This window comes from Sorex araneus, chromosome 2 (genome assembly GCF_027595985.1).
Source record: "Sorex araneus isolate mSorAra2 chromosome 2, mSorAra2.pri, whole genome shotgun sequence".
NCBI lineage: Eukaryota > Metazoa > Chordata > Mammalia > Eulipotyphla > Soricidae > Sorex > Sorex araneus.
Window position 1 is genome coordinate 226,810,606 of NC_073303.1, and position 19,118 is coordinate 226,829,723.

General features: G+C 42.9%; 1 protein-coding gene across 1 annotated transcript in view; it reads right to left on the reverse strand.

Annotated features, from left to right (window-relative positions):
* ATF1 (activating transcription factor 1) overlaps nt 1–19,118 on the reverse strand; it is a 73,441-nt gene that overhangs the window by 19,630 nt on the left and 34,693 nt on the right. Inside the window, exon 3 of the mRNA XM_055128598.1 lies at nt 5,228–5,328. Within this exon, the coding sequence (XP_054984573.1) occupies nt 5,228–5,328 (101 nt within the window). The remainder of the gene's footprint in view (nt 1–5,227; nt 5,329–19,118) is intronic.

Genomic DNA, 19,118 nt, shown 5'->3' on the forward strand with positions numbered 1-19,118 from the left:
ATGTGCTCTTACTCCAGTCCTTAATGTCATTTCCGAGTTGCTGGCTATTCAGAGGAAGGTGTAAAATTCCTGGCTAGGGGCTGGGGAGACGGCACAAAGGGCCAGAAACAAGCTTTGAGGGAGTCCTGGGATCAATCTCCAGCAACCATGCTCCCCCCCTCCTAAAAAAATATTGCTGAGCCTGGCTCACAACAAGGGGGAGTGGGTGGGAGAAGGAATTCCAGGACAATAGACAGAAATTCTTAGTTTAAAGATTTTACTTCACTGTCTTCTAATGCTACCTGGCAAAAAACTGGTGTCAACCTACTGGTCATTTCTTTCTAGATAATTTCTCTTTTTCTTTGAAAGAACTGAAGATCTTTTGATCCTGCTATTTCATAAGATACATTGAAATTTATCTATATTACCTAACAGTATCAGGGCTTTGCTTTCTAAAGCTGAGAAATCCAATGACTAATATCAGTCATTGCCTTTTCTCTGAGAGGAAAGAAGCTGGAGTGCACACTTTCTTCCACACTTTCTCCTCTTAGAAATATTATTACATGCATGCTGTATTTCAAAACTTTCTCACTGCTTCTCAACCTTTCGGCTAAGGTCAAGTGTAGTATATTTCAAATCTCATTCTTTCTTCCACCCTCTTAACTTGTTTTTGTGACTCTTTGATACTGTATATTTTACTAACAGTCTCCAGTTATTTTATCTTTTCCTTATTTTTACTTCCCCCTTTCCTTTGTTATTGCAGAGAAAGAGGTCTCACATACTCCTTTTATAAAAATTTTATCTTATAAAGTAGTTCACAATATTTGATTACATTTAATATTCAAACACCAATTCCCACCACCATATTTTGGACGATGCCATCCCAAACCTCAACCCCTGCCCCAAAGCAGAACTAACTTGTATGGTTTTTATGAAATAACTTATCTTGTATGGTTTTTATGAATAAGCAGTTGAAAATGCTCCAAAAAACATTTCTTAGAAGACAGTGTGTGAAGATTGTTGTATTTTACCCAGGGGCCATTAAGCCCTTCTGTAAGTGATTACTAATATGTTAAGAGTTGAGCCTTGTGTGCTTTTTTACATACACACACATATACACATATTTGTGTATATATATATACACATATTTGTGTATATATATAGATTATCTGGTGCCATGGGCATGACTGCCAAGTTCTGGAAAGGGGAGGACATGGCAGCGCTCAGGGGACCTTATGGGATGCTGGGGATTGAACCCGGGTCGGCAGCGTGCAAGGCAAACAAACGCCCTACCCAGTATGTTATTGCTCCAGCCCCTATCAGGTATATCTTTAACCTGTTTTTAACACTCAGTTCTTGTCCAACATGATCATTTCCAGGTATTACTGTCATACTGTTACCTTCTCTCTCTTACCTACCACTCTGCCCCCCAAACACTTGTGGTTGATTCCAATCACTGACCAGTTCTCCTAGCGCTTTTTACCCCTGGTTGTAGATATTTGTCTTCTGCTATATATGTATTTTTATATACCAAAAACGAATGCAGTCATTCTATATCTGTCCCTCTCCTTCTGAATCATTTCACTCAGCGTGATACTCTCTATGTCCATCCATTTATAAACAAATTTCATGACTTCATTTTTCCGAACAGCTATATAGTATTCCATTGTGTAGATATGCCATGGCTTTTGTTTTGTTTTTTTTTTCACACATTCATCTGTTCTCAGGCACTCAGGTTGTTTCCAGATTCTGGATATTGTTAAAAGTGCTGCAATGAGGGGCTGGAGTGATAGCACACGGGTAGGGCGTTTGCCTTGCACACAACCGATCCGGGTTCGATTCCCAGCATCCCATATGGTCCCCTGAGCACTGCCAGGGATAATTCCTGAGTGCAGACCCAGGAGTGACCCAAAACTTCTGCAGAGCCAGGTGTGACCCAAAAAAAGCAAAAAAAAAAAAAAAGTGCTGCAATGAACATGGGAGTGCAGATGGTGTTTCTGCTCTGTGTTTTTGGGCCCCAAGGATATATTCCCAGAAGTAGTATTGCTGGGTCAAATAGGAGCTCAATTTCTAGTTTTCTGAGAAATGTCCATATTGTTTTCCAAAAAGGCTGGACCAGTCAGCATTCCCACCAACAGTGAAGGAGAGTCCTTTCTCCCCACATCTGCGCCAGCACTGGTTGCTCTTATTCTTTTGAATGTGTGCCAGTCTCTGTGGTGTGAGATGGTATCTCATTTTTGTTTTGATCTGCATCTCCCTGATGATTAGTAATGAAGAGCATTTTTTCATATGCCTTCTGGCCATTTGAATCTCTTCTTTAACAGTTTCTGTTCATTTCTTCTCCCCATTTTTTGATGGGGTTGGGTGTTTTGTAAAGTTCAACCTGTGCCTTGTACATCTTTGATATTAACCCTTCATAAGAAGAGTTTGGGTGGATAACTTTTCTCATTCCACAGGCTGCATTTGTATCTTGCTTCTTTTGAGGTGCAGAAGTTTCTTAGTTTGTTTTTTTTTTTTAAGTTTTTATTTTATTGAATCAACATGAAAAAAATGACAAAGCTTTCAGGTTTAAGTCTCAGTCATATACTGATTAAACCCCCATCCCTTCACCAGTGCACATGTTCCACCACCAAGAACCCTAATGTACCCCCCTCCCACCGACCCCCCAGAAGTTTCTTGGTTTAATGTAGTCCCATTTGTTTATCTTTACTTCAACTTGCTCAGTCAGTGGTGTTTCATCTTTGAAGATACCTTTAGCTTCAATATCGTGGAGAGTCCGGTAAGCTACCGAGAGTATCTCGTTCGCACGGCAGAGCCTAGCAAGCTACCCGTGGCGTATTAGATATGCCAAAGTAACAACAAGTCTCACAATGGAGATCTTACTAATGCCCTCTTGAGCCAATCAATGAGCAATGGGATGGCAGTGACAGTGATTGTGGAGAGTATTATCTACATTTTCTTCATGTACCTTACAGATTTGGGTCTGATGTTGAGGTCTTTAATCCATTTTGATCCGACTTTTGCACACGGCGTTAGATAGAGGATGACAGACTATTTAAGTGGGGTGGGTGTGTGTGTTGCTAGGAATTGAACCCAGAGCCTCACGAAGACAAAGCAAATGCTCTACCACGGAGCCCCATCCTTGGTCCCCTTATTTTAGCTTCTAAGTATTTTTAGGTTAGGAGCTCGTTTAATTTTTTCACACAGCCTCAAAATTGTTTATTATCTATTTTATTCAATAGAACCCAAAATCATGAACATAATATCAATGTTCTAAGTAATCTGCCTCCTATTTACCTTTTCTTGCCAAATGTCTTCTTTCTCCTAAGAACTTCTAAGTTTTCCTAGATCAACCTCTTTTATTTTATAATATACAATTATATGGACCCCGAAAGCCTAAAACATTCTCTTTTTTTTGTTTTTTGTACTTTTTTTTTGTTTGTTTTTAGGCCATACCTGGCCGTGCTCAAGGCTTACTCCTGGCTCTGTGCTCAGGGTTCACTCTTGGTGGGGCTTGAGGAACCATATGGGGTGCCAAGGACTGGACCCAAGTTGGTCACACCCTATCCACTGTACTATACAACTCCGGCCCCTAAGACAATCTTTTCCTTCCTTAAAAACCTTTCCATCCTGGGCTGGAGTGATAGCACAGTGGGTAGGGCGTTTGCCTTGCACGTGGCTGACCCAGGTTCAATTCCCAGCATCCCATATGGTCAGCACCGCCAGGAGTAATTCCTGAGTGCAGAGCCAGGAGTAACCCCTGTGCATCGCCAGGTGTGACCCAAAAAGAAAAAAAAAACAAAACCTTTCTATCATGCTCTGATATCATATAATTAGTCAGATTTATGGAATTCAAAACTCAATCTTTTATCAAGTCTGTCCACTTACCCTACCAGGCAGGAACAACTATATCCCAATACACAGTTCTCTCCTAAAATCTAAGTTCCTACTCCATTGATTTATTTTGAAGACAGCATTTTTCCCTTTCCTATCTCCCTTTCCTCCTACCATTGAGTCAGCATGTTGGGTCAACCCCACCACAGAGCATGTCTCAAGAGCTAGAGATATAGTATAACAGGTAGGTGTTTACCTTATACAAGGCTGACCCAGGTTCAATCCCTGGCACCACACAGGGTTCCCTGAATACCTTCAGGAATGAGCCCTGAGTGCAGGGCCAGGAGTGACCTTGAGCACTGCCGAATGTGGCCCCCAAAAATAAGTATCTCAAATCCACCCACTATAAAAATACCTATATAAAATTATCTAGACTATTCCAACATCTTCCTGTCAATTAGTGACACTGCTTCCAGATCTCCCTTTATTCAACACATAATAATAAAGTATTATCTTTTTTGCTTTTACTTTAGGACCACATTGGCTGTCCTCAGGATTTATTCCTGGTTCTGTGCTCAGGGATCACATCTGGTGGGGCTTAGAGGACCAACTGCAGTACCAGGGACAAAAACTGGGTTGGCTGCAACACAAGGCAGGCAGGTTATCAGCTATGCTGTCTTCAGACCCTACGTCTGTAATGTCTTTGTCTGTTTTTGTTGTTGAGTCCACCCAGAGCAGCTCAGGGACTACTCCCAGTTTAGTGCTCAGGGCTTGCTACTAGTGCTGTTGAAAGGACCATGTAGGATCAGGGATGGACCCCAGGACTTCACGTGCAAAGCATGTGCTCCTTTGAGCTATCTCTCCAATCCTGGAGCTTTAAACTTACATAGTTACTTTACTAGACCCTGGAATCACCAAAAATACAAAGGCCATGCCCTTAAGCTGGAATCCCAAACAGATGATGTAAGAACTATAACAATGCCACAGAAAAAATGCCTAACCTGGTCATGGGTGTTGGAGAAGGTAATCAGACAAGACTTCCAGGAGGAAATGAGATCTAAACTATGCATAGCAGCTATGCAAAATGGCAAACTTTAGGCAAAGGGGTATACAAAAGTCCATTTCACAGAAATAAAAGATAATTAGTTGAGTGGTTTTAAAATTAAATAAAAATAAAATTAAAAGTTCAGTTCATTTCCTAAAACCTACAATCCTTTATAGTGCAATAGCAATATGCCTTCATATTGCTATTACACTATCTAAAAGTAAATATGGAAATCTAATACTTTGCCAGAAGATAGGTCTAAATTCCTCTCAGCACAGGCATGAATCTTTCTCTCCAACATGCAAACTGCACTTTCCAATTTACACCAACACGGTTTGGGCTTTTTGGAAGAGCGATACATGTACTTACCTGTAAGAAGGGCGTCGTGCTAGGATTCCGTGGGCTTTCTGGGAGGAGCCAATACTGTCAGATGAGTCCTGAGATTCCTCACTTTCTGATAAAGACGATGCCTGAAAACGAGAACTGGCTTTACTATTTTGAACAATGCAAGTAGGAAATCATTAAATTTTTTCCTTTTTGGAAAAATGATCTCTTGCTACCTAATTTGTCATTGTATCTATGACAAGAAAGGCACAAAAGGATTTTTTTTTTAAAAAAAGGACAGGGCGGGTGGGGGGACAAGCTCAGAACTAAGAGCCAATGTGATGCAGTTCAGCAAGAGAGCACTTGTTTTGTGTATCTCAGGTTCTGAGTTCTATCCCTGGCACCTTGGTTAAAAAAAAAAAAAAAAGTCAGCCTATTCCCAAAGAGGCTCTCTTCTTTTGCTTATCGCTTGCTCTCTGGGGGATACATATTACTTCATTATAATTATGAAGAACAAACTCTAATTACTGTTTCTATACTGAAACACATTTCTCAAAGGTTTTTTTATTTTTTTTTTATTTAAATTTATTTATTTTTAATTAGAGAATCACCGTGAGGGTACAGTTACAGATTTATACACTTTTGTGCTTATACTTCCCTCATACAAAGTTTGGAACCCATCCCTTCACCAGTGCCCATTCTCCACCACCCGTAAACCCAGTGTCCCTCCCACCCTCCCCAATCCCATCTCCCCCCCACCCCACCCTGCCACTGTGGCAAGGCATTCCCTTCTGTTTTCTCTCTCTAATTAGCTGTTGTGGTTTGCAATAAAGGTGTTGAGTGGCTCAAAGGTTTTTTAAATATAACATTTATGCCATCTGTTTTAGATTCTGAAACATGTTGGCACTCAGATGTGATTAGATATCCAACTAATTTTACATAGGGACAATGAAGAGAATGCCAAATTTATAAGTCAGTGAGACAGGGAAGAGGTCTAGGCTAAAGATATGAATCTGGGAGTCCGTAGTTCTTTAGAGGATACTTAAAGCAACAAGATCGGTTGAGCTCACTGAGGGAATAGATGCAGATAAGACAACCAAGGATAGTACCCAGGAACAATAACAGTAAACAGGAAGGGAGAACCATTTAAGGAGTTTGAAAACAAGCCACCAGGAAGCAGGAAGCTTGCTAAGTGAATGAGATGTCCCTGGAAAACTAACAGTGAACTGAGGATAAACAACTGATAAACTGTCAGGTGTGGAAAAGTGAAGCAAATCAGACTATTAGATTAAATAAAGTACTCTACTGACAAGGGAAGATATGCAATTAAAATTTTCCTCACAGTTTTATTTTACTCCACAACTTAATGAGTTGATAAATATACATGTATTAGTATGTAATAAACATTTATATTAATTACTAATAAACCCTTGAAAACCATGTAAAATCAACAGACATATGCAAGTTTTAAGTCATAACCACTTACAATAGAAAAAACAAGTGATTTTCTAGTATAAAAATGCATAAATTTCCCAACATTTGTCTAAAGTTGCATTGTGACACCTGGTTTTATTTTTTAGTTATTCATTTTTTTGCTTTTGGGGTCACACCCAGCGATGCACAGTGGTTACTCCTGGCTCTTCACTCAGGAATTAACCCTGGCGGTGCTCAGAGGACCATATGGGATGCTGGGAATCAAACCCGGGTCGCCAGCGCGCAAGGCAAACGCCCTCTCCACTGTGCTATTGCTCCAGCCCTTTTTTTCTTTTTTTTTGCTTTTTTGGGTAACACCCGGCAATGCACAGGGGTTACTCCTGGCTGTGCACTCAGGAATTACCCTGGCGGTACTCAGGGGACCATATGGGATGCTGGGAATCGAACGCGGGTCGTCCACGTGCAAAGCAAACGCCCTATCCGCTGTGCTATCACTCCAGCCCCCTGGTTTAATTTTTTTTTTCTTTTTGGGTCACACCTGGCGATGCACAGGGGTTACTCCTGGCTCTGCACTCAGGAATTACTCCTGGCGGTGCTCAGGGGACCATATGGGATGCTGGGATTTGAACCCGGGTCGGCCGCGTGCAAGGCAAACGCCCTACCTGCTGTGCTATCTCTTCAGCCCCCCCCACCCCGGTTTAATTTTTAAAAAGAAAATAACCAGGGACTGGAGAGAGTACACTGGGTAAGGCCAGCCCAGCATGCAGCCGATCTGGGTTTAATCCCTGGCAACAGATTTGGTGTGGCCCCCAATTGAAAATAAAATTAAATAAATAATCCAAACAGGATTCAAGAAATGACATAACAAATCAATTCTCCTTATTAGTTGCTATAACAGCCTTCACTTAATTCAGATTTAGTTTTTACCAAAGGTACATGTTTGTTTTATATTTTATAATCTCTTGCAAAAACAAGTACAAGGCCGGGGCTATAAAAAGGGGGGGGGGGAAAGAAGTGTCTGAAAGCAGGGGAGAGCTCAGTGGAGGAAGCGCGCCTTGCAAATTAGGAGCAGTCTGGTCCTGGCATTGCCCCACACGCCAAGTGCAAGGAGAGCAGCACACTCCCTGGGGTCCCCAGCACCACGTGTATGATCTGATTGCCAGTGGGTGCACACAAGCATGTATAAGCACCGCAACCAAGTGCACGACTCCTGATGATCACAACAACAAAGGGAGGGGGAAAATAAAGAAATAAAATGGTTTTATAGATGGCTAATTTACTGATCATACTAAATTTTAACACAATAAAAAAAATTTTAATTAAGTGCTAATATACAAATCCTCATTCGCATTTTACATTAAATCTACACCTCTTGGAAAAACAAATACTCAAGTAGTAGAACTCACGCCTAGCACGTGTGAGGACCTAACTTTGATTCCTGGCACTGTCTGCATTTGTGGGGCCCAGTTATAGGAGGCACTGCCAACATTGCCAGTGTAGCCCGTAGCCCATACACATACAATATATATATATATATGTATATATATATATACACACATATATATGTATATATATGTCTATATGTATTACATATATACATATTGTATAAATTTTTTTGGCTTTTGGCTCACACCTTTAGATGCTCAGGGGCTACTCCTACTAGCTCTGCACTCAGAATTACTCCTGGCGGTGCTCAGGGGACCATATGGAATGCTGGGGACTGAACCTGGGTCAGCGCATGCAAGGCAAACGCCCTGCCCACCATACTATTGCTCCAGCCCCTATTTTCAAAACAATTTCAAAAATCCATGCAGTAGCCATCTTTCACATAGGCAAGTCACGTAAGGATATAACTCTGGGGCTGACCACACTGCCAGATACTATAAATTCGCAAGTGAAAATTAAGTATACAGCTTTCCTCCCAGGACAGATGATTCTAAAAATTAGAAACGGGGCTAAAGAGATAGTACAATGGGTAAGGTGCCTGCCTTGTATGTGGCCTGGATTTGATCCCAGCACCTATATGGTCCCCTGCACCCTGCCAGGAATGATCCCTGAGCTCAGAGCCAGGAGTAAGCACTGAGCACTGCTGGGTGGGGGCCAAAAAAGCAAAATATGTTAGTAAATGGGGAGAAAAAGTAGAAAGAAAAGGAACCCATGATGATTCCCTTTCCACAGCTGTCAGATGTCACAACACAGAAAAAAATAAGAACTTGGGGCCGGAACAATAGTACAGCAGGTAGGGCATTTGCCTGTACTAGGCTGACCTGGGTTCAATTCCCGGTATCCTATATGGTCCCCAGAGCAGTCCCAGGAGTAATTTTTGAGTGCAGAGCCGGGAGTAACCCCTGAACATCGCCGGATATGACCCTCCTTCCCCCAAAAATAAATAAACACTAACTCTACATAAGAGAACACTCTTTTGCTTGACCTCTGTAAGGCTGGTACCTCCTTGCTTTACAGAGATGTTCACATGATTATCCTTGCTTCAGAATTCTCTTTTCAGCAAAGGATAACACTTGGATAGTAGAGTTTTTTTCCTTAAATCTTTCATTTCCTTAAATTCTAAGCAGTAACTCCCACCAAAACTGTCTTCTATTTTCACTGGGTAGTACATACAATCTTTTCTATTCGTTTCACTCCACTTTCTAAGAAAATTTTATTATCTTCATTTTCTAAGTATCAAAACTACAGGGATCAGAGAGATAGTACAGGGGATGACACTTGCCTTTCATGTGGCCATCTCAACTGCATACAGTCCTCTGAGCACCACCAGGAGTGACCCCTACAGAGCCAGTAGCAGCCCCTAGGCACTGCCCACTGATGCCCCTTTCTCAAATAAAATATAACAAGAGCAACTTCAATGGTTCTGAAGACTCAGGATATAAAATTGTCCTCTCTCAACCACTAAGACTTTGGATTTCTGTACCGTTTGCACGCGTGATGGGTGAATTACAGAAGACTGAGCTGTCTGGATGACCCCCTGAACCTGTACTTGCTCTCCAGGAAGAGGTACAATTGTCACTGGCGCAGATCCTCTTAATGACATCTAAGAACAAATAAACATTCGATTATAAAAGACATAGTGTACCCAAGCACAAATGATAGCTGACTTCTTAATTAGAGTGAAAATCATTTTGGGGATTATTATTTTAACCATTATCTCTCATCCAAACACTAAATATTTTCTCTGGCCTGGAGAGCGAACTAGGGGTTAATTAGACTGCTAATTACAAGAACTAGAGAAGTTGTAATAGAGGAAAAGTGAAAAGTACTTTAAGTGGGAGCAAAGAAATGGTGCTATTTAAGCTAAAGTCTGGAGGATGACTGATTCCCTGAAATTATGTGGAAAGAGGGCACAAACAAGTAGACATTTTACAGTCAGAGCAACAGAGCATGTTATTCTGAAGCAATCTGTTGATAACCAATCAAGAGTTAGAAAGTGAAGGGCTGAAGAGATAACACAGCAGGCAGGGTGTTTGCCTCACACAGCCAACCTGACCTGATTCCCCAGAGCTCCGTATGGTCCCGCAAGCCCCATCAGGACTGGTCCCTCAGCACAGAGCCCCGAGTAGGCCTTGAGCACTGCCAGGTGAGAGCCAAAAACAAAAACAAACAGAAAAGTAAAAAAAGACCTGCTAATATGTATAGCTCAGTGGCAAAGTGTCTGTCTTATTATACACAGGAAGCAAGAGTTTGACCCCTGGTACCACCTCACATTCAAGTACAATCCCAGCAACTCCACCATTCAAGATCTCTCACACTACAACAAAACATGCTATCTGAATGCAGCAACTAAAGTGTGTGGCTCCTAACAAGCACGTGCACCAACACCACTAGCTTCGCATAACCCCAGTCACTGCAACAATAAAAAGGAAAGGAAAAAAAACACTTTGATTTTTAAAGGAAAGAGAGGGTAAGGGAGATGGCTGAGTGGTCATGTGGGCCAAGTTTGAATCCCAATACCACATGGCATCCAAGGACCACTAAGGTTGCCCTGGCGATCCCCAGCACTGCAGGGCCTAAGCAGCACTGCATCCTCAGGCCCTGCACTGAACGATGGGCTTGCTGGCAATGGTTGAAAATAGTTGCCCTTAGACCTCGGAGGCTCCTCCAAAATAAAATAAAAATAAGTAAAAAGGAATGCGAGAAGTATCCACTTCAGTAGTAACTCTAATGAAAAATCAATTACTGGGGCTGGAGCAATAGTACAGATGCAGATAGGGCATCTGCTTTGCACGTGGCCAACCTGGGTTCAATTCCCAGCATCCCACATGGTCCCCCTAGCACTGTCAGGAGCAATGCCAGGAGTAAACCCCTGTGCATCACCGGGTCTGACCCAAAAAGAAAAAAAAAAATCAATTATTTCAAGTAAATAGTGAGCCATGAAACCATAGCTTATTTCTGTGGAAATAAGGTATGATTTCAAGGAAAATGCAATAATAAAATGGCAAACTAAGAAAACAGTCTTTAAAGCTCAGCTCAGGTTCTATTTCTTTTTTTTTTTTGCTTTTTGGGTCACACCCAGCGATGCTCAGGGGTTACTCCTGGCTTTGCACTCAGGAACTACTCCTGGCGGTGCTTGGGGGACCATATGGGATGCCGGGGATCGAACCCGGGTTGGCCGCATGCAAGGCAAACGCCCTACCCGCTGTGCTATCGCTCCGGCCCCAGGTTCTATTTCTTACAAAATGCTTTCTGTCTCTCACCTTACTCTGGACTCCAGGTCATATCATTTATTCATTCATCTTGGACTTAAGTTTGAAGATAAACTGCAAGGCTGCTTGCTTTTCGGGACCTGAAAGTCACCTTGACTGCTCCCCATCTTCCCACTTTTTTGTTTTCGGGTGTCACATTCAGCTGCACTCAGGGGTGATTACTGGCAGGCTTGGGGGACTATATGGGGTGATGAAGATCAAACCTGGGTCAGCATGTGCAAGGCAAGGATCTTACCTGCTGCAATATCACTCTGGCCTCTATACTGCTCCCCCTTCTCTTTGCATCACGACATAAACAAGGCCTTATATTCCCTTCACGGAAGCTGCCCCTTCCCCAAACTGAATTAAATTGCAGTCTAATCACTTCCCCTAAATGCCTAGGATTGTGAATATTTATATATAAAATTTCATACAGATAGCAGGAATTACAAATTGTCAGTACCAATGAAGTCATCCAAGCCACTTTAAAAAACTTAACAAGGGGCCAAAGCAAAAGTACAATGGGTAGGACATTTGTCTTGCATGCAGCTGATCCTGGTTCAATCCCTGGCATCAAATATGTCACCCCCCCAGCACTGCCAGGAGTGATTCCTGAGCACAAAGCTAGGAGTAACCCTTGAGCATCTTCAGGTTTGGCCTAAAATAAAAAACAAACCAACCAAAATAAGACCTAACAAAACCCCAGTGTGGCTTCTGTCAACTAAGACCTTGTCCCTAAGATGGCCCTGCTAAGAAAGCCTACTGCTGCCAGAAGAATTTACGTGATCCAGCCAACACCAACTATGAGGGGGCTGGAGTGATAGCACAGAGGGTAGGGCGTTTGCCTTGTACGAAGCCTATCTGGGTTCGATTCCCAGCATCCCATATGGTCCCCCGAGCACCGACAGGAGTAATCCTGAGTGCAGAGCTAGGAGTAACCCCTGTACATTGCCAGGTATGACCCAAAAAACAAACAAACAAAAAGAAATAACAAATATGAGTCACTGACCTCATTGTTTAGAGAGAAATTACTTTAGAAAATATTCTGGATAAGTAATTTCGCTGTCCCTTGAAATGTAAATCCAACAACTCAGAAATGTCTTTCTCAAGGACCTAGGAACCATCCCTTTGAAAAGTAATCATCAAAGACCAAGCAGCAGCTCGAGAAGATGGCTCAGAGGACTGGAGAGCACAGGCTTTGCATTTGGGAGTACCAAGTTCCGTCTCCAGCTAGATGGCCCAACTCCACTGTAAGTGCCCTCCCCACACACAAAAGTGGGGAGTATTATGCAGGGACACCCTCCTACTACTCCCATTCTGGGAAGAACAGATTAGATGCTTAACTTTGGTAAGCAACACTAACAAACACACAGGGTTTAATCATACTAACCAACTTCCTAACTTCTCAGTACCTTTTCTTAGTATACTCCACATTTAAAACAAAAGTCTCGGGGCCGGAGCGATAGCATAGCGGGTAGGGTGTTTGCCTCGCACGCGGTCGACCCGGGTTCGATCCCCGGCATCCCATATGGTCCCCCAAGCACCTCCAGGAGTAATTCCTGAGTCCAAAGCCAGGAATAACCCCTGAGCATCAGCATCGCTGGGTGTGACCCAAAAAGAAGCAATAAATAAACAAATAAATAAATAAATAATAATAAAACAAAAGTCTCCCACCTGTCTCAAACCTGAGCTCAATTTATGCTGAATTCTCTTTTCCCTACTGTATTAGTCTATATAAAAAATCTTACTGACTTTGGGGTTGGAGCGAGAGTACAGCGCGTAGGGCATTTGTCTTGCACTCGGCTGACCTAGGTTCGACTCCCAGCATCCCATATGGTCCCCTGAGCACTGCCAGGAGTAATTCCTGAGTGTAGAGCCAGATGTAACACCTGTGCATTGCCGGATGTGAACCAAAAAGCAAAAAAGAAAGGAAAAAAAATCTTACTGACTTACCAAATACCTGGTTCTTGTTTTCCTTTTACAGTGCCCCAATACAGTACTCAAACAATAAAAATAGATTCATAATTTTGGGGTGGGCCAATGTACGGATCAAATGTATGTCAAATGTATGTCTTATACATATATATATATATATATATATATACACATATGCATATGCTTTACTGCTGAGCCACAACCCTGGCCCAAGAATTCACAAATCTTAGAGTTCAGTCAGGAGAGCTGGAGAGATAGTACAGAGGGTAGGTGCTTGCCGGCTCAATCCCCAGCATCCCATGTGGTTTCTCAAGCACCTCAAGCATCGCTGGGTGTGGTGCAAAAATTAAAAAAACAAAAAAAATTAAAGTATTTTGAGAGTTACATTACACTCATAAAGGAATTTCCTTCACTTTCAGAATCCTACCAAAATCAATCACCTAAATTATAGAAAAAATTTACGGTAGGATGAATTTACAATTCCAGCAGGTTAAAAAAGCAATTTCTTCAGGGTTTCTGTCAATACTCTTGATTTTATACAAAGCATCTGGCAGGTGATAAGATAAAAAAAAAAAAAAAGGAGACACCAGATTTTGTTGAGCTAGCAGTACTATCTCTCCTTTACTTCTACTCTAAATATGCAAAGTACTCATTATACAGAACTCCAAAGCCAGGGATCATCCTACCCTCCACCCTAAAACTTGGTAGGAAGTGGAGTTGGTCCCCTCTCCTTAATCTGAGGCTGAAGCACCAATGATTATTTCCACCCACTACTTTTCAGTGCCAACAGAACAACACTGATGAATAGTTCAAGACAAATTGTTCTATATCTGTACTACCCAACATGGCAGTCACTAGCCACATACTGAGTATGAACCATATAAAATTTGGCTGATGTGACCCAAATACTGATTTAACTTTATTTCACTTTAATTTGAAATTGTAATTGTAATAGCCATTGGTGGCTAACATATCAGCAGTAATCAAATAGCAAATTCTACTATTCACTATGGCTTCATCTTCAGCACTCCTCTTAATTATGCTAGAAGAAATAGAAAATGAAGGTCTGGAGTGATAGCACAGTGGGTAGGGCATTTGCCTTGACCTGGGTTCGATTCCCACCATCCCATATGGTCCCTTGAGCACTGCCAGGAATAATTCCTGAGTGCATGAGCCAAGAGTGACTCCTGTGCATTGCCGAGTGTAACCCAAAAAGCAAAAGAAAGAAAAAAAAAAGAAAAAAAGAAATAGAAAATGATTCTTCCGAAGATGCTTTAGTTAAATGTGGAGATGCAGGGTTAACACCCCATGATTTCTTCTTATTCTGTGGGTCCAAAATTCCTGAGTCCAAAATTCCTCTTAAACAGGTGACTGTGCAAAAATTAGCATTCTCCTGAAATACCTAATGAGGGGATCCAAGACTGTAAACACTGGGTTAAAAGATTTGGAGAACAGCATAGTAATAAAATACCTCATTAGAGATGCAAGAGATATTACAGGGGGTAAGGCCTAGAACTGCATATGGCCTGTACCCTGAGCACTGATCACAGGAGTGATACCTGAGCAGGTGTGGTTCAAACCCCTTCCCACCTCCCCTCAAATCCCTCTTTATTTTTTAAAATATATTTTATTTTATAAAGTTGCTCACAATAGTTCATTACAGATAATATTCAAAGACCAATCCCACCACTGTGCACCTTTCCACCACCATAAGAGGAAAATATGTGAAGATTGTTGTATTTCATCCTGGAGCCATTTAAGCCCTTATATAAGAGATTACAAGCATGCACGTTAAACAAAAAAAATGTTTGCTACTTTTGTTTTATCAGTGGGCTAGAGTATAAGAGGTTATGCAGCTGTAAATGCGGCCATGAAATACAGGACGTTCTGTGTTGCTCTCTTCAGGGAACTTTATTTCACAGCCTTTCATCTTGGCCATTGATGAGATTATATGCGTGCTTACAGCAGCAGGGTGGGGGGAACAGGCAGCACAGCAGTTTATGGGCGTGACTGCCAAGCTACTGGAAAACTGGGGACCTGGAGGGAGGAGACCCAGTCCCGTTCCGAGCATGCTTGGAGAAGTCAGTCACGGCTCCCGCATACCTGGGTTTTCCTGCAGGTTCCCTCATAGGTGAGGCTTGTCCAAGTCTGTGGAGAGCAGCTTTGAGCATGGCTGCAGTTGGGTTCTGGAGGTTTTCAACTGCCAGGGTTCTGCTTGGGATGGGGAGGGAAAATCAACCTGCCCCCCTCCAGGTTGTCCCAAATCCCTCTCCAGCCAGACTTCTAATCCAAAGTCTTTTGTATTTGGAGCGGGTAAGCATACCCAGTTATGATCAAGGCTCACTCCAGTTCTGCACTCTGGGATCACTCCTGGAGGTGTCTGGGGATTATATGCAGAGTTGGGGATTGAATATGGATCAGTCTGTGCAAGGAGAGCACCTTAGCCTTTGCACATATTTAGTTCATCTGCAATTTTATGGTTTAAATTTCCCCTTTAGCTAAACCTTTGCTGTATTAACCTTTAAATGTCACTCTTCCTAAGGCTCATAAAATTCAAATGATCCTTAAAGAATCAATATTAACTCTAATATAGTATAAACAACTTAAGTGGAACTCATATTCAATATGCTCTCGAGAGAATATGAAATCTGTATTATCTCCTATATACAATGATTTAGTATGTTTTTGTTAAGAGTCATCTTTTGTGTGATAGTACAATGGATAAGGTATTTGCACATACATGCATACACACAAACACATATACACACAGAGGAATGTGATATAGGTAAATCTAGGCAGTATTACCTCTTGAGTATCAGCACTAAGAGAACATAAGACTGGAATGAAGGTGCTGGAGCAATAGCCCAGCAGGTAGGGCGTTTGCCTTGCACACGGCCGAACTGGGTTCAATTCCCAGTATCCCATATGGTCCCCCGAGCACCACCAGGAGTAATTCCTGAGTGCAGAGCCAGGAGTAACCCCTGTGCATCACTGGGTGTGACCCCAAAAGCAAAAAAATAAAAAGGACTGGAATAAAGAATAATAAAACTCAATGCTCCATATACGCCAGATGCTATGTTAGGGCTTCAAAATAAAACAAAAGACAATAGGGTAAAGAGATGAATCAAAGGAGGGTTCATGCAGCGGATGCATGAAGGCCCAAGCACCACTCAGACAGCTCTGTGTGCCCCCTGGCCCCCAGCACTAGTAGAGCTTAGCAGCAGTGCAGTACATTGCCAGACTCACGCACAGAAACATATCAGCAGGAATGGCCTGAGTCCGGGGGTGGGGGGGTGGAGGGGGATGGGGGTGTTGGTGATGGGAAATGTACACTAGTGAAGAGACTAATCTTGGAACACTGTATTACTGAAACCCAACCATGAACAACTTTGAAACTGTGTATCTCATGGTGATTCAAGTTTAGAAAAAAAGGGGGGGCTATTTCAAGCAAAAAAAAAAATTAAGTCGCCATTTCTACATATGTATACCTTTTATTACAGCATCTGTTAGTTTTCCCATACACCTCACACCTGGGATCAGACAGTGAAGCTGTCAGGATTGACTTGGTACATGTGGCAGTACTAGGGTTCACAGTCTCAGGGATGTCCTGTAAGATTTTAAGCCACTGAGCCACATTCTAGGTCCCTGTTTTTTATTTAAGAATTGGTTGAGGGGGTCTAGTGCCACCCAGCAGGTCAACCTTTACCTGTGGGGTGAGTGCATCAGCAGCCTGTGATGTCTTCAGGCTTCCTGATACCCCAAAATTGCTGCTGTGCCTCTGACTGGACCCCAACAACTTGGGACCAAGTTTCCTGAGAAATCAAAAGGCCAAAAGTTAGGTACGTGGGATCTTTGGCACCAGAGCGGATGCTTGAGCCATGCATTTTGACTGTGAACTGAGCTACAACCTCGTGCAGCCCGGGGAGGGATTTTTTTCCCTCTCCACCCCATTTTTCTGAGCGAAAATGGCGGCAGCGGCAGCAGCCACGCGGTGAGAGCCACCCTCTAAGACCCCTCCACCAGGAGGTAGGACTTTCTTTAGTGACGTAGCCTGTAGGTGGTCCTGGGAGGGGGGGCGTTCCCGGCGCACCTTCCGCCCAGAGATGAACCGAGAGCCGCGGCACGAGAAGCAGACCCTCCACGCCTATTGACTGTGATCCTGAGGTCTCCTAACCCATTTTGGCTCCAGAGCGGATTCTTGCAGCCATCCATTTTGACTGTGAACTGAGCTAAAATATTAGAAACCCAAAACCGCACAGCCGCAATAGCAATAGCGGCCGCGCGGACTCAAAGTCTTCACTCTTACCAATGAAGAGAAATTATTAGATGATGCCTATTCAGCAGGCCTGATTGTTGGGGAAAATTTCCAATCAATAATAGTGAGTTCTGTATGGAAATATGAAATGTACTCTATATATAGAGAATAATGGGAATATCATTAGCTACTTAGATGGGGGGTGGGGTGGGAGGGGGGTGTATTGGGGTTCTTGGTGGTGGAACGGGTGCACTGGTGAAGGGAAGGTGGTTTAATCAGTATTTGACTGTGACTTAAACCTGAAAGCTTTGTATTTTTTTTTTTGTTTTCACGGTGGTTCAATAAAATATTTCTTTAAAAAAAAAAAAGTTAGGTACGTGGGAGTCACGCCCACAAACCACCTCTGGTTCAGCTATACAAGCTCATTTATCAGCCTTGCTTCAGAGACCCATAAATAAATCTCCAAAGAGATGAAAATCGGGGGCTGGAGCGATAGCACAGTGGGTAGAGTGTTTGCCTTGCACGCGGCCGACCCGGGTTCGATTCCCAGCATCCCATATGGTCCCTTGAGCACCGCCAGGAGCAATTCCTGAGTGCAGAGCCAGGAGTAACCCCTGTGCATCGCCGGGTGTGACCCAAAAAGTTAAAAAAAAAAAAAAGAGAGAGAGAGAGAGATCAAAATCAGACCATTTAAGTGCATCAACGACCATGATTCAGAGACTCACAAATGAATCTCAGAAGAGAGCAACACACTACAGCAATGTCTTCCCAATCTGCACCAGGTTGATTTCACTGGGGCCTCTGGACAGGTGGGGGGGCCCTCTGCCTGCCCCAAGTGAACAGCAAATGAACAGCAGCTGCAAATCTCCAGAACCCAATTGCTGTCCATGCTCATCGCTAACCTTCACAGGCTCGTTCAAGCACCCCACACAAGAATGAATCCACTGAAAATCCACGTATGCGGGACCAGTGACTGAAAACTACAGGCTTCATGGAGTCGGGGATGGGCACCTCCCTCAATCTCCTTGTCCCTTCTGGTTTCCTGGCAGTCACGCCCACGAACTACCTCTGGGTGCCATAACAACCATGATTCAAAGACTCAAATAAATCTCCGAAGAGAACAGCACACCACAAAGATGTCTCTGGACCCCCCAAAATGATATTGCATCCGCCTATGGGGCAGGCTTGGGTGATGGTGGGAAAATCGGAAATAATGGTGGTGGGAAGGTATAATGGTGGTGGGACTGGTGTTGAAATGTTGAACATAAACAATTTTTAGACACACAAAAGAATCTTGAAACCAAGAAGCTCACAGCAGAGATGCCTCTGGACTTTGTGCAGGCCAATTTCCCCAGGGTGCCTCAGATGGGAACAGGCATTGTCTCTCTACTTGCCCCCTAGGAATCCTGGTGGCTGCCATCTTCTAGAACCCAATACTGCAAAACTACTGCTTGTATAGCATTTACCTGAGTCACTTTGTACTGCCCCAAAAGATTTGGAAGACACAGTCAACTAAATGAAATATGAAGCCCACACTCTCATGTGCTCTGAATAATAAACATTTCCCCTCTGAGCCAGAGGGGAAATTGTTTCTGTAGCGTGTAAATAGGATCGT